At 27.5% G+C, this 14504-nt stretch overlaps 2 protein-coding genes across 2 annotated transcripts; both read right to left on the reverse strand.

The window, feature by feature from the left end:
• Positions 1–1044: 1044 nt before the first annotated feature.
• Positions 1045–3234, reverse strand: LOC108557018 (retinaldehyde-binding protein 1-like). Its single transcript, XM_017913395.1, has 7 exons — positions 3215–3234; positions 2282–2437; positions 2073–2223; positions 1771–2014; positions 1606–1716; positions 1240–1342; positions 1045–1177 (listed from the first exon to the last, which is right to left on the reverse strand). Exons 1-7 carry the CDS (start codon positions 3219–3221, stop codon positions 1113–1115), a joined length of 837 nt encoding a protein of 278 aa, XP_017768884.1. The 5' UTR covers positions 3222–3234; the 3' UTR covers positions 1045–1112.
• A 7145-nt stretch (positions 3235–10379) lies between these two features.
• On the reverse strand, positions 10380–12701 carry LOC108557017. The gene is made up of 7 exons (XM_017913394.1): positions 12640–12701; positions 11512–11667; positions 11299–11455; positions 11001–11244; positions 10836–10946; positions 10602–10704; positions 10380–10534 (listed from the first exon to the last, which is right to left on the reverse strand). The coding sequence occupies exons 1-7, from the start codon at positions 12644–12646 to the stop codon at positions 10386–10388; spliced, it is 927 nt and encodes a 308-aa protein (XP_017768883.1). The 5' UTR covers positions 12647–12701; the 3' UTR covers positions 10380–10385.
• Positions 12702–14504: the final 1803 nt, after the last annotated feature.

The raw sequence follows: 14504 nt of genomic DNA on the forward strand, positions 1-14504 counted from the left end.
TCATTTAATTCCAGAAATTTAGAATCCTTCAAAAAAAATAGTCATTTATGTCAATACTTCCATGAATTTATATTTTTGTTTACATTTTCATAAATTGTTTGTAAACAAAAAACTCAAATGTTGCTTAATTATAATTAATACCAATTAATAATAAATGCTCGTTCATATGTATTGAGATTAAAAAGCTCTTATGAGGTTTTATTTAAAAAAATTCCATGTTTTCATTGTAATTTCAACGCCGATTTTCGATAAACTAAAACGCAGTCGACCCAAATCATTTCATTCCATCAATTAAAAATACTTTTCTAAAATACAGTCATTTATATCAATATTTCTATGAATTTATATATATATATTTTTTTTAATTACAGTGGAATGTCGCTTAACGATGAGAAAAGAAGTCCCGGATTGCGCGTCTGTTACATCATTTTTAAAACTTGTGTATTTTTTTTAATATTTCACTATACAAGTAAAAATCCGGAAAATTTGGAACGGATTAAACTCGTTAAGCGGGGTTCCATTGTATTTCACTGCATAGATAAAAAATGTATAAAAAATAAATCAATTCAGAAAATTTGATCATGAAAAGAAATGAATGAAAATCTGTAAAATTATTGCAAATACTCTTAAGAAAACTTGGACCAATCAATACCTTTTTGTATACATATTTGTTTGATTGGCAATAAATACTAAAAAATATTAGATTTGTCTATACGAGAACTTTGTAAACGTTTATTTGTTCATAAATTATTTCTAAACAAAAAGTGCATATTGCTTAATTGTAATGAATGTTACGAATATCTCGCACTGTTTGAAACCTAACTAATCATAGACTTTGAAACCCACTAAAAATAATCAGCACAAATCGAGATTTCACTGCATAGCGGAAAAATGTATAAAAATAAATTAAGATTTTTTTTATAATTTTTTTTTTCAATTACAATTTAATTTGTTTTAAAATTTTCATCCAACCAAACTATTCATAATCCGCACTATATACGCACTATATTGATGTATATTTACAAAAATATTAATCAACATCCAGTTTTTTAAAATTCCCATAATAACCAAGAATATCGTCATTGATCAACGGTTTTGGTCTCAATTTTTCATCAACACGAATTTTTATCCATTTCGATAAATTCATCATGACCTTTCAGAAATGTATTATGCTCATCTAAAATTTAATACATACATTTAAAATATAATCAAACATGTAGATAAAACCAAAATATTTACCTGCAGTCTCGTCTAAGCTCTTACAAGATCCACCATAATCTTTTGGTAAGATATCCAAGCTATAATATTGTTTTAAAGATTCAATATCTTTATGCATGAGCATCTAAAAGTGAACAATTTATCAGAAAAAATATAAATATATTTTAAAATGTCTATAAAAGTGGCAAAGTATTAATTTAAACTTTAGTTTCACAATCTAATATTGAAAAATATTATCAGATTTATAAACAGTAACTCAAAAATAATATTTTTATTACAAATATGTATGTTTAAGAAGAAACAATATTATTATATTATTTTTCTCGAAAATTATTTTTTAGTGACATATGTGTAAATAACAAAATCATAAATATAATATAAAGTTACCCTTTCACGTAGTTTAGGTTTCATAAGAGATTTAATCATATTGAATACTGATACTCCGACAGATGACAAATTAACAGTATGTATAACTGAAAATCTGTTTGCATACACTTTCTAAAATAACATATTTTTATAATATAGACCAATAACATACAAACAAATTCTTACGTCGAAAAGAGCAACCATTTTTTTGAAATCTGTGGGTTTAGTTTTAGTAATTATTGAAAGGTTTACATTTCTACAGTCAGAAATATATTCATCCCCATTGTTTATATCGTACATGGCGAGGAGTTCAAAAAACATGATTACGCGTGAAAATATAATGGTCACATCGAAACTAGGCTCATCTTCGTATTTTATGATACAAAGCCTTCGTAAATCTTTCGTTAGTTTCGGCATAGCAATGAGCTTACTAAAACAAATAATTTATTTGAATTAGCAAATTGGATTGAATAATTATTACGTATTACCAATATCTATATGATTCTAGTATTTTGGGATGTAATGGACAATAAAACTCAGGCATAACATTTCGAATGGAATAGTTCATTTCCAATCTGGATTTAGTTTTCTCAATGGAAAACTTATTCATAATCAAATATGAAACTATTAATCTATCACCTAAAATTATATTAGTTTAATTGTAAGCGTATTTTAATTAATATATTTTAATTATTACTAGGTGTTTCTGGAATGTGTGGTTGCATTTTAAACCACTGCTTGATTGTTTCCAAATCGATTTCCAAGTCCTTCAATTTCTTTCCATGGATTTCCAATATTTTATGCACATTTTCCTCTGTGTAATGGCACAAAGATGTTTTACTTTGCAAGTCAACTTAAAAACAGAGAAATTATTGCATCATATTATATTATGTTGAATAGGTAGCTCTTACAATTAAAAAACATTTAATCATTTTTTACTCAATATCGTGTATGTAAAAAAACTGGTTTCAATTAAATTTTATCTGAATTGCGTAAAATTTTGATAGAATCAATACGCATGTTAATATTAATTAGAATTGGAAAAACTTACACATAAACTTATTTTTGCTTTATAAAATTGTATTAAAATCTAATATAATTTAACTGCAAGAAATAATTGTCTATATTGGATATTTATTGCAATTTCATCTGTGCGGTAATCGCATGGTAACCAACATGGGTTGCCTAGACTTAATTAATTTGATTGATGCAATAACTTATAGGATAGATGTAGTGGGCTTGCAGTTTTTGTCTTCCAGATACCACTAACTATAAGATTAATAGTCGTCAGACTAACCTAAAGTACTAAAATATATCTTCTTTTTTATGTAAAGTACACTTATTTAACAAAAAAATATTATAATAAATTGAATAATTCAAAATTCTCTATTACATTTTTAAATAATGATTAATATTTTGTTTGCCAAAAAAATATGTAAGTGGTCTAAATTAGGCAATACTTCCTTATATGAATTATATAATAATAATCTTTATTGCAACAGTAAATAAATACAAATTAACATTTTTATTCACAATAATAATTATAAAACAAGAAAAACTGCTGCAAAGGACTTTTTACCATAGGTCTTTCTACTTTCAATTATATATAAATCATTTCATTGAAACTCACCCGACATGTTGGTTTATAATATATGTATGTATGTACTGAATTAAACTATATAAAACCACAACTTATATATTTTTCATTAGTAGACGTCACAAACTAGTTCATATCATTTAATAAATTTCAAAACCAGTTTAAATAATAACTATCGTTTATAACACAAATATAACGTGATCATAAAGTTTATAAATTACAAATTCATCAAAACCTCACAAAGTCCGAGTAATCAATTCCGTCAATATTCCACACTGTTTGAAATCGAGGATTTAAAAAAGCACAAAAAGATACTTGATATAAAGATAAAAATCAGATTATTTATGTATATAAGAATAACCTATGCTATAACTTTTATAATAAAGTAGATGCAAATATTTATTAATTTATGATTAATAGTCGTTAGTCTATTCTAGAGTAGGTATCAAAATATATAATTATATCTTTATAATTGCTTAAAAAGGACGGCTAATAGCCGAATGGTTAAGTCGCCATAACCACGATTTCGTGGGCGCCGGTTCGAATCCTGGTCAAGGTAGGCCCCGGCTTTCGATGCTTGCAGCAATAGGGTCATCGTTCATCACAGATAGACTATCAAATGAATGATGTTCAGCATATGGACCTTCAGCCAAGTCGATGGACAATGACAGGGTTAAGGATAGCAGCAGATTTACAGTCAAAGGAAATAATTAAATAAACTAGTGAAGTTAACATACAAGACAGCCAACCAACAAATTAAAAAAAATCAAAATCATCATAATGGTAACTATGCACCGGAAAATTTTCTCAATGTTCACATTGATGAACAGATTGTGAATAAAATTATACGACATTAAAAATAAATCGCTTAATTAGAATATACTACCTATAAAATAATACAGTTTAATATTAAAATTTGGTAAAATCATTTGTTGCCTAATTTTGGATCATTTTATTGACAATTTCAATTATAGATGATTCAAGAGAACAGATATTTAAATTACAATTAATTACATAGTAAATACATAATTATATTTTGATATATGTGATGAGCGGAGGGATAACTTCTAAAATGTTGATTTTCTATACACGTGTGTAAATTATCTTTGTTTTTGTTAGTTTAGTTATTGTTCTTATTAAAATTGATACAATTTTGTCCTTTGTTACACAATAGTATATAAAGTATATCCGACAAATAATATATAATGATATACAATTGATTCCGCTTAACAAATATTAAACAACGGAAACAAAATTAAAAAAATAACACGAATTTACTCTGCTGTTTTTGGGACAATATTCCGTTTAATCGGATTCACGATTAAGAAAAAAAAGAAAAAGAAAAATATTTTTTTTCATAGTCGCCCTAAAATAAATATTTCAAAATTGGGCAAAAATACAATAATTAGAAAAAAAAAATGTAAATAAATAAGTCAACAAAAGTTATTATTTATATCAATGAATATGAAAATCATATTTAACATAGTTTTTCCCACTTAGGAAAGAATGGAATAAAAATATGATTCTTTTTTTTTTTCAAAAGTATGTTATTTAAAAAAAAAAGGGAATACTAACATTTTATATACCATATTTTTTTGTAATATACAATATGAGAACAGACCAGTAGTGAAAGTCGTTTCTATCATAAAAATATGATACGAAAGTTGTCAGGTTCGAATTTCGTCAACACCAAAAAGTAGAAGCCCATAAGCAACGAAAGGGTCAGAAGTTTATATCAACAATTATATCACCTCTTTAAAAAATAAAAACATGTAAAAGTTAATAATAAAATATGTAGTAAATAAAAAAACCGCATTTTTTTTTGTTAATCAACATCAAGCTTTTTAAAATTTCCATGAAAACCAAGAATTTCATCATTAACAAGTGGCTCTGATCTCAACTTTTCATTTACACGAATTTTTAACCATTTCGAAAAATATTCATCGTGATCCTCGAAGAATGATTGGTAATCACCTAAAATTAATATATGAATATATTAAACTAATATTAACACATAGATAAGTAAAAGTTAAATTAAATAATATTTACTTGCAGCTTCATCTATGCTTTTGGCATTTCCTCCATAATCTTTTGGCAATATATCCAAGCTGTAATATTGTTGTAATGCCTGAATGTTGTTATGTTGAAGGAGCTAAAAATACAAAAAAATAAATTGAAAATTTAAATTACAAGTGTAATTTTAGGCAAATAAATTTGCAAACTCGTTAATTATTCAATTATTTACAATAAATCTACATATTTTTTAATATTACGTTACCCTTTCACGTAGTTTAGGTTTCAAGCAAAGTTTAAACATTTTGAGGAGTGCTTCTGCAGCAGTTGGCAAATTTACTATATGTATAACAGAAAATCTGTTCGTATATACTTTCTAGAATAAAACATTGGTTATTCAATAAATTAATAAGAAACTATTTATTCTTACATTCAATAGGGCAACAAATTTCTTAATATCTGTGGGTTTAATTTTAGTAATGAATGAAAGATTCATATTACTACAATCACAAATATATTCATCTCCAATGTTAAAATCGTATATTGCCAGGAGTTCATACGCCATAATTGTGCGTGAAATCATAAGGTTTATATCGATGAAAGGTTCACTTTCATATTTCAATATAGTAATCCTCCTGAAATCTTTGGTTAAATTTGGTACAATCATAAGCTTCCTAAAATTAATAAATGCTTATTAAAAAATTAATCAACAACTTAATACTAACATATATTTATGGGTTTCTCTCATTTTTGGATGTAACGGATTGTAAAAGTAGTACTCAGGCATTACGTTGCGAATTGAATAGTTCATTTCTAATCTGGTTTTTGTTTTCTCGATAGAAAACTTATTCATTAATAAATAGAAAATTATTAGTTTATCACCTAAAATTGATATTTTATTTAATTATAATATTTTAATAACTATATTTTCTTATAATTACTAGGTGCGACTGAAATATGTGGTTGCATATTAAACCAATCCTTGATTAATTTCATATCATCTTCCAAGTTTTTCAATTTCTTCCCATAAGTTGCTAATACTTTATGCACTTCATGCTCTGTGTAATGGTAGTGGGTTGATTTACATTCCAAATCAACTTAAACAGAAAATATAGAAATAAATTATAGTGGTAAAAAACAATTCGCTTAACGAGCAAAACAAATTGTAACAAATATGACTTGCTTAACGAGTTTCGCATTGGGCTATTTTCATAAATATTTTTAGTATAATATTGGATGAAGTAAAAAGTTTTGAGCGTTTTGTCCCATACATTGAGCATCTTCTTGAGACCAATCTTTTTCAAATGGTTTTCTGGCTAATCTTCAGTTCCTGGGCAATGGAATAAGTGCTCGCATGTCGGACTCGTCGATTTCCATGATTGACCTATAAGAACGTGTCTCATCTTCCACAATCATATTACCAGAACGGAAGCGTTGGAACCAACATGTTGCTGTTGCATTCGATACTGTATTACGTCCAACAACACAATTTTTTTGGCCGCCTGTTCCGCTTTTCCTCTTTGTGGTACTGAAGTGGTACTGAAGAATATATTTCTCTTTTTTACCTCCATTTTGGAACGCTCTAACACACAACTAGAAAAACGCTCCAAACTTTTTACTTGACCCAATATTAGTACATTTAAATCAAAGTGGAAACCGGCAATGTATGTTTCCAATATAGAAGCTATATTATATCATGTACAATATTTTATTAATTATATAAGTATTCATTTCAAACTCACCAGGCATCTTGATCTACAACTTACGTGAACGTATCGATAAATGAGAAGAAATATAAAATAACAGGAATTTATATATTTTCCAACTCCAGACATCACAACAAATTTTTATTATTTTTTAACATGTGTCCAATTTTTTCAACAACATCAATTATAACTTTGTAAATTTCATTTAATCTATTTTTTATTTAAGTATGAACAACAACGATTTTAATGTTTTTGAACTTTCATAATAAAATTAATTAAGATTTTCCATACTGCGTACATTCTCATCGTTCAGTGAAGACATCATTATTTTAGTTAGATATAATAAAATATACCAATAGATACAACATAATTTCAATATTTCTATGAAAATTATATATATTTTATAATATAATATAAAATAATGTATTAACATATATTCAATAAATTACTGCTATTCTTATTCAAACTTTTGTAAAACCTTACTATAGAAAATGCTCGTTACTAGATTGGAAAACTATCCCAACAGTCTCGCGTCACTGCTATACAACAGTCACACCCCCCACAGACTAAAGAGACACATTTTCTTGTCCATTAGAGTGAATATTTTTATTTAAGTTTCATAGTGTCAAAATTAATTTTTATTTGGGTTGTTATTATTATTGCATTAATTTTTAGTTAAATTTGCCAAAAATTGGCAGGTAGTGAATAAGAAATAGAAGATAAAAAAATAAAGAAAATAAATGTAATGATAATACAAAATATTAATAACATAATATTATATAGATTATTACCTTTCAAGTACGTTGAAATTTTATGTATTATTAAATTGTTGAGTATATAGAAATATTTCATCGTTTTTTGACAATAATAATACTCAGATCTCCTTTCAAATTTATTCCGAATTTTGTTTGATTATATTGTCATAAATTAACTACTTGAGACCTATTGTTCAGCCACGCACTTAAATAATGGAAAAACTGATATTCACTATTGTAAGGAATCTTTGGACTCATTATAGAAGGACAGTTGGTTTACTTCATTAGGAACTCTTAGAAATATAACAGTTACTGTTAGTAACTTGTTGGTACCAATACCAATCCTTTAGATATGATCCACTTAATTAAATTAATAGTTAAATTTGTGATCCGCTGCACTTCATCGAAAACTTGAGATGTATAAATTAATCTGTTTGTTAGAAAAAAACACATTAATCATTGTGATTAGCATAATTTATCACATGTTAAATAAGTTTGTTTGTAAAGAGTGTCCCAAAAATAACTGACATTTTAAAGTTGAAGCCATTTTTTTTGCTGTAAAACCAGAATAAAGATTTTTATATGCTATTAGTAAACACAGAGATTAATGTTTTGTATCATACAAAACCTCTGTGTTTCTACTTTATAACAAAGCAAAAAAAATATCAATTATCAAATAATAATAATAATTTTCATTAGTTACAATGCAACCAAAGAGCTATCGACCTAAACATACATTGTCACAATAAATCATACAAAAAAAATGCATTCTGAAAAAAAAGTAAGACGTACATATATGTAAATATAAAAAAGATGAAATTATAAATTAAACCAGGTAGATCACACGACTTTTTATTAAGTGGCCTTACTTTGATGTTTGGTATACCCGATATAAGTTTTGTTGGTCTCTTCATTTGAAAGACCATTCATTTTGATCCTCCGAGTTCCATGCTATACATCGAGGGAGAAGTGGCGAAGTGCATCGGTTTGTCGGATGTGGGCATTTGGAGCAATTGGTCTTGTTCGGACATGTGTCCGTTGCGTGAGTGAATTGTTGACACCTGGCACAAGGCAAATGTATAGGAGGCGGTAGAATGGTTTCTACTGCCGGGAAGTGCTTGTTCATATAGAACAGAGGTTCCCAAACTTTTTTGTGTCGTAGACCCCTTGCCATGTTTTTCGGTTTTGGGTAGACCCCCTACTTACCTGATATTGATTTTTTGTAAATTACTAACTGTAGTGAAGTTTAGTGTTAAATACTTAAAGTAAAAACACATGTTAAGTTTTATACATTTATTAATTAAATTAAAATTAAAACTACTCAAAATAAAATGTTGAAATACGTAAATGTTAAGCAATAAGTAAATGTTTTTAGTGAGAAGCATGAACTTGATGCTTTAATAATAAATTATTAACATTTGGCGTCAGTTTTGTAAGGTTCAATCTTAAATCTCCTCGGCTAATGATGTCCAGTCTGTTTCTTTTTTCGATAGGAGATTGGTAACAGCGCAGAACCCCCTTTCCACTAGGTATGACGATGGAAAGGAAATTAAAAATTTCCTCGCTATATTCCATAATTCGCTATATTCCAGGTTTTTACAAGTTCAAAATGTATTGCGACCACAAAGCAAATGCCTACATCCTGCAACTTACACAATTTTATAAACATATATAATATTTTTTTTACTTCATAGGTACTTTTATAAATAATGTATTGTCTTTATATTATAGATAATATAATGTAAGTAAATAGGTACTATCAGTGTATGTTGAGATGCACTATCGTGGACCCCCATTTTCATTTCATGGACCCCCAAACTTTTTTTTCGTTGACGTAGACCCCTTGCAAATTGTCATAGACCCCTGAGGGTCGATATAGACCACTTTGGGAATCACTGATATAGAACAAGCCCTCATGTAGTGATGCGCATCTTGTAGGTTGGTTATCCCGTCGTCCTGGATACGATCCTCTTTCAGAACCTGTGTTACACCGCAGACGACTTCAGATGCTCGCTGATTTCAGCGTCGGCAATATCCAGGTCAATCCTTGTGAGGACATAAGACAGTAACGCGTTGTGGCCGTGTTTTTTTGGCTCTTTCGACCACAGCCTTAGAGTTTCTGACTTCAAAATGAAGCCTGTCTTCGTTTCCAGAATAATATCCTTTCGGCAATTATCAAATTAAAATGTGTTTTCTTAAAAAAATATATCAGTTAATTGTAAACATAGATCTTATCTAATGTATTTAATTGTTTATTATTTAGAAAATCCATTTGGAACAATACATCCAGAAAATTAATAGATAATTCTGAAACAAAGGCTTTTAAAACATATTTTAATAATAAAGATGTCCAGTCTTACTGGGTGTTATGAATATCAAGTACAAATATTCTTAAATAGTTATATTAATTATAATTAGTGTTATTATGAGAAATTTACAAGGCGAATGTTGAAAAACTTAGATGGTTACAATCTTCTGTAGAGTTAATAATTAGGAATTATGATTTTCATTCGACCCACTAATTAAGACTTCCTTCTAATATATTCAAATCAGTTTTGATTGTGTGTCCGTTTTTGAACCTAAGATTAATGTTCTAACAAATATTTTAAGTACTGACTAGTGTTTATTCTCTATCGATAAAATAATTACATATATATAAAATTTTTCTATATTTTCTTGATCCTTTATAAACTAAAAATTAACTGAAAGGATAAGAAGCAACGATTTTCTTTAATCAACATCAAGCTTTTTGAAATTTCCATGAAAACCAAGAATTTCATCATTTACAAGCGGCTCTGGTCTCAATTTTTCATTAACACGAATTTTCATCCATTTCGAAAAATATTCATCATGACTTTCGAAAAATGATTGAAAATCACCTAAAATTTATTTATAAATATATAAAATCAAATAAATCATTTATAAGTTAAATTTAAGAATATTTACTTGCAGATTCATCAATGCTTTTGGCATTTCCACCATAATCTTTTGGCAATATGTCCAAGCTGTAATATTGTTTCAATGCCTCAGTGCTGTTATGAAGGAGCAGCTAGAAATAAGCAAACACTGCAATTTTAGTTTATATAACTAACATATTTATACATATATAAAAACTAGTTACTTATTCAACTATTTACAATAGTCTTTAAGAATAAATACAAATACATTTTTAATATTTACCCTGTCACGTAGTTTAGGTTTCAGGCAAAATTTAAAAACGTTGAAGAGTGCTTCTGCAGCAGGTGGCAAATTAACTGTATGTATAACAAAAAATCTGTTTGTATATACTTTCTAGAATAAAATATTGGTTATTTAACAAATTAATAGGAAATCATTCATTCTTACATTTAATAGCGCAACAAATTTCTTAATATCTGTGAGTTTAATTTTAGTAATTAGTGAAAGATTCACATTACTACAATCAGAAATATATTCATCTCCAATGTTAAAATCGTACATTGCCAGGAGTTCTAAGCCCATAATCATGCGTGAAATCATAAGGCTTATATCCAAAAAAGGTTCACTTTCATATTTAAATAAAACAATCCTCCGTAAATCTTTGGTTAAATTTGGTACTACCATAAACTTCCTAAAATTAAAAAATTCCGCTTTAAAAAGAATCAATGTACAATTTATTACTTACAGATATTTATGGGATTCTCGCATTTTTTGATGTAACGGATTGTAACAGTAGTACTCAGGCATTACACTACGAATTGAATAGTTCATTTCTAATCTGGTTTTAGTTTTCTCAATAGAAAACTTATTCATTAACAGATAGAAAACTATTAATTTATCACCTAAAATTATATTATGTTTATTGTGAATATTTTATTGAGTATATGTTTATCATCACTCGGTGCAACTGGAATATGTGGTTGTATTTTAAACCAATATTTGACTGATTTCATATCATCTTCTAAATCCTTCAATTCCTTCCCATAGTTTGCTAATACTTTATGCACGTCATCATCTGTGTAGTAGAAGATTGATGATTTACATTCCAAATCAACTTAAATATGAAAAATAATAGAAAATATAAAACTTTCATAAATGGGTGTAAAGAGAAATCTTATATTATAAAATGAATATCTCTAATTACAATTTCAATATTTCACAATGATTTATTAATTGTTTATAATATTATATATTTTTATATACAATACCTCACATAGTGCAACTTAAATAAATCCGAATTCCCTATAGTTCGGTTTTAAAAATTCCGAAACTAAATATTTATTCAGGAAAATAAAAATAAATTTACAAAAATAGATCATAAAATTTAAACCTATTCTTCTGTATTAGTTAGATTCCGCACTCTTTGAGGACTTTCTGTAATTTAAAATTAATCAATGGAATCAATATTTTGTGTTAACATTTTCATACAAACCAAAGAATAAAATCTAAGGCAGAGATCAGGGAAATGGTTTACCTATTACCCAAAATATATTAATTTATTACCCCAATTGCCGAATTCTAATGTTTTTAACGGATACATAAATGATTATCAATGCGGGGTAAATTTCAATATGTATCATGTATAAATACAATTTTAAATGCTGAACATCCACAATAACCCTCAAGAATTCACTTGTACCACATTTGGGGTAATTAATGATCTTAGTGACCAACTGGTGTTGCCAAAAAGTGACTAGGGAAATTGGACTCTAATAAAGTCATTATCATTACTTGTATGACACTTTACACCATTTTATTGAAAGAAAGTTTCGACTACAAAATGGTAGTCAACATCGAAGTGGAGAATATCGAGAAAACTACAATTCATCTGCAAAAAAAAGTCGAAACGACTATTTGAGTGCTATTTTATTTCAGAAATAATCTATATGCTTCTAATCTGTTTTGATATAAAAATATGTTTATTATTATTCTTTGTTCAACAAATGGAACACTCTTTATGTTGATGATTTTCTGTTATATAATATGAACTAATAATTATATACATTACTATTTATATAAAACTCACCTGGCATCTTGATCTACGTTCTTCGATAGTATATCTATAAATGCGAGAAAATAGAATAAAAGTAGAATTTATATTTTTAAAATACAATCACGACAAAAAATATTGATGTTTTTGACATGTATGCAATTTATGCAATATCATAATTAAAAAATAATTGTCGAAATTACCTTTAATTAATATAATCATTTTTAATTGAAATGCTTTGCATCAAATATTATTATTGATATTATGTAATCAAAATCACAATAAAAAAAATCCAGTTATTATGTATTCATAAAAAATAACCTTTACAGTATAAACTGGTTTCGAAGAATACACAACTAAATTACAATTCGGTTGAAAACTTGTTAATATTTATTATTTTAAAATTAAACATTCGATACAAAACGAACCAGGTTTCTTATGATTTGTATAACCTTGGAGCAAGGTTGCAAGTGCACGATAGAAAACAAAGATGCCTGCTAAGTATTTATATTCTGGTGGTATTTATATCTATTTATGGTCTGGTGTTATACTCTTCACCCTTCCTAACTATTCCAATTCCATTCCTATAATCTCCACAATACCCTGCATTATAAAAGATCTTCTACATAACATTTTGATCTCATCATGGCCATCAATTTCAACTGAACGAGCTGCAACGTTATAATCAAGATCTACGTAAAACTCCTTCGCCGAAGTAATTGTCAATTAGCGATTCCTTGGACATCTAAATACAAAACCTTCACCGTGTTTGTCCATCATTGATTGTAATAAAAGAAGTTTCGAGCAGAAAGACCTATGGTCAATATTTGTATCAGTTGACTTTTTTGAAATTATATATATTTAGTTTCTTCTTTTTATTTCTGTATATGTTTTTTTTTGTACTAGTTCGTAAATTTGTTAAGAAAGTATCAGATATGATAAGATACGCTAAATGATATAATCATGATTTTCAATAAAAGTAATACGTGCTAAATATGACAAAATTCTTTCGATTGATTCTTTTGAATCTTTTGAATGAAATTACTATACGAAACGATGTAAATCTTATTTTTAAAAGTAAATAATTATATGTATTTACAAATCATATGTTATGCAAATTAAAACGTTTAATTATTGTCGTAAATTCATTCTTTTTTTTATATATTGCAAAATATTTCTATCAAATAAAAATAGTATGTGTTGTTTTTTTGATTAATTTATTTAATTTATTAGAATGTAAATGCGCGACTAATAGCCAAATGCTTAAGTCGCCCTACCAACGATCGAACCAGCGTCGGTTCGAATCCTGGTCAAGCCAGGCCCTTTGTGAGCCCTCTCGGTGCTTGCTGCAATAGAGCCATCGTTCGTCACAGATGGACAGTCAAATGAATGAGGTTCAGCATATGGAACTTCAGCCAACTCAGTGGACAATGACAGTGTTATGGATAGCAGCAGATTCACAGTCAAAGGAAATAGTGGAATCGCAGAGCATCAATATACTACTGAAGTTAACCTACAAGACGACAGCCAACTAACAAATTAAAAAATCAAATCATCAAAATGGTAACTATCCACCGTGAAAGATTATCCATTTAATGTCAATCAATGTTCACATTGATGTACAAAACTATACGACATAAATAAAAGAGATTGTAAATAATTTATTTTAAATAAAAATGATATATTAATATAATATATAAATATATATTATTATAATTTATTAGCCAGAATAAATAAACGTAAAAAAAAGATACATTAATAATTTAATAAAATGAAATAATCAAATATTATACAGCAACAAACATAATAATTCTGAATAAACTAAAAGGAAACAAAATATAACTGGTCAAAAGACTTTCCGCCTAATTATATGGACATTAGATATAGGAATAGCGTGCAGT

This window comes from Nicrophorus vespilloides, unplaced genomic scaffold (assembly GCF_001412225.1).
Source record: "Nicrophorus vespilloides isolate i.1.1-1 unplaced genomic scaffold, Nicve_v1.0, whole genome shotgun sequence".
NCBI classification, from domain to species: Eukaryota; Metazoa; Arthropoda; class Insecta; order Coleoptera; family Silphidae; genus Nicrophorus; species Nicrophorus vespilloides.

Excerpts from the sequence above, each read along its gene's own strand:
- LOC108557018 (XM_017913395.1), bottom strand. Across the intron at positions 1,717-1,770 it reads AAATGGTTGCTCTTTTCGAC|AAAGTGTATGCAAACAGATT; the intron begins GTAAGAATTTGT and ends ATGTTATTTTAG. Across the intron at positions 1,178-1,239 it reads GAGCTTAGACGAGACTGCAG|ATGAGCATAATACATTTCTG; the intron begins GTAAATATTTTG and ends ATTAAATTTTAG.
- LOC108557017 (XM_017913394.1), bottom strand. Across the intron at positions 11,245-11,298 it reads CGAGAATCCCATAAATATCT|GAAGTTTATGGTAGTACCAA; the intron begins GTAAGTAATAAA and ends TTTTAATTTTAG. Across the intron at positions 10,705-10,835 it reads AACCTAAACTACGTGACAGG|CTGCTCCTTCATAACAGCAC; the intron begins GTAAATATTAAA and ends GCTTATTTCTAG.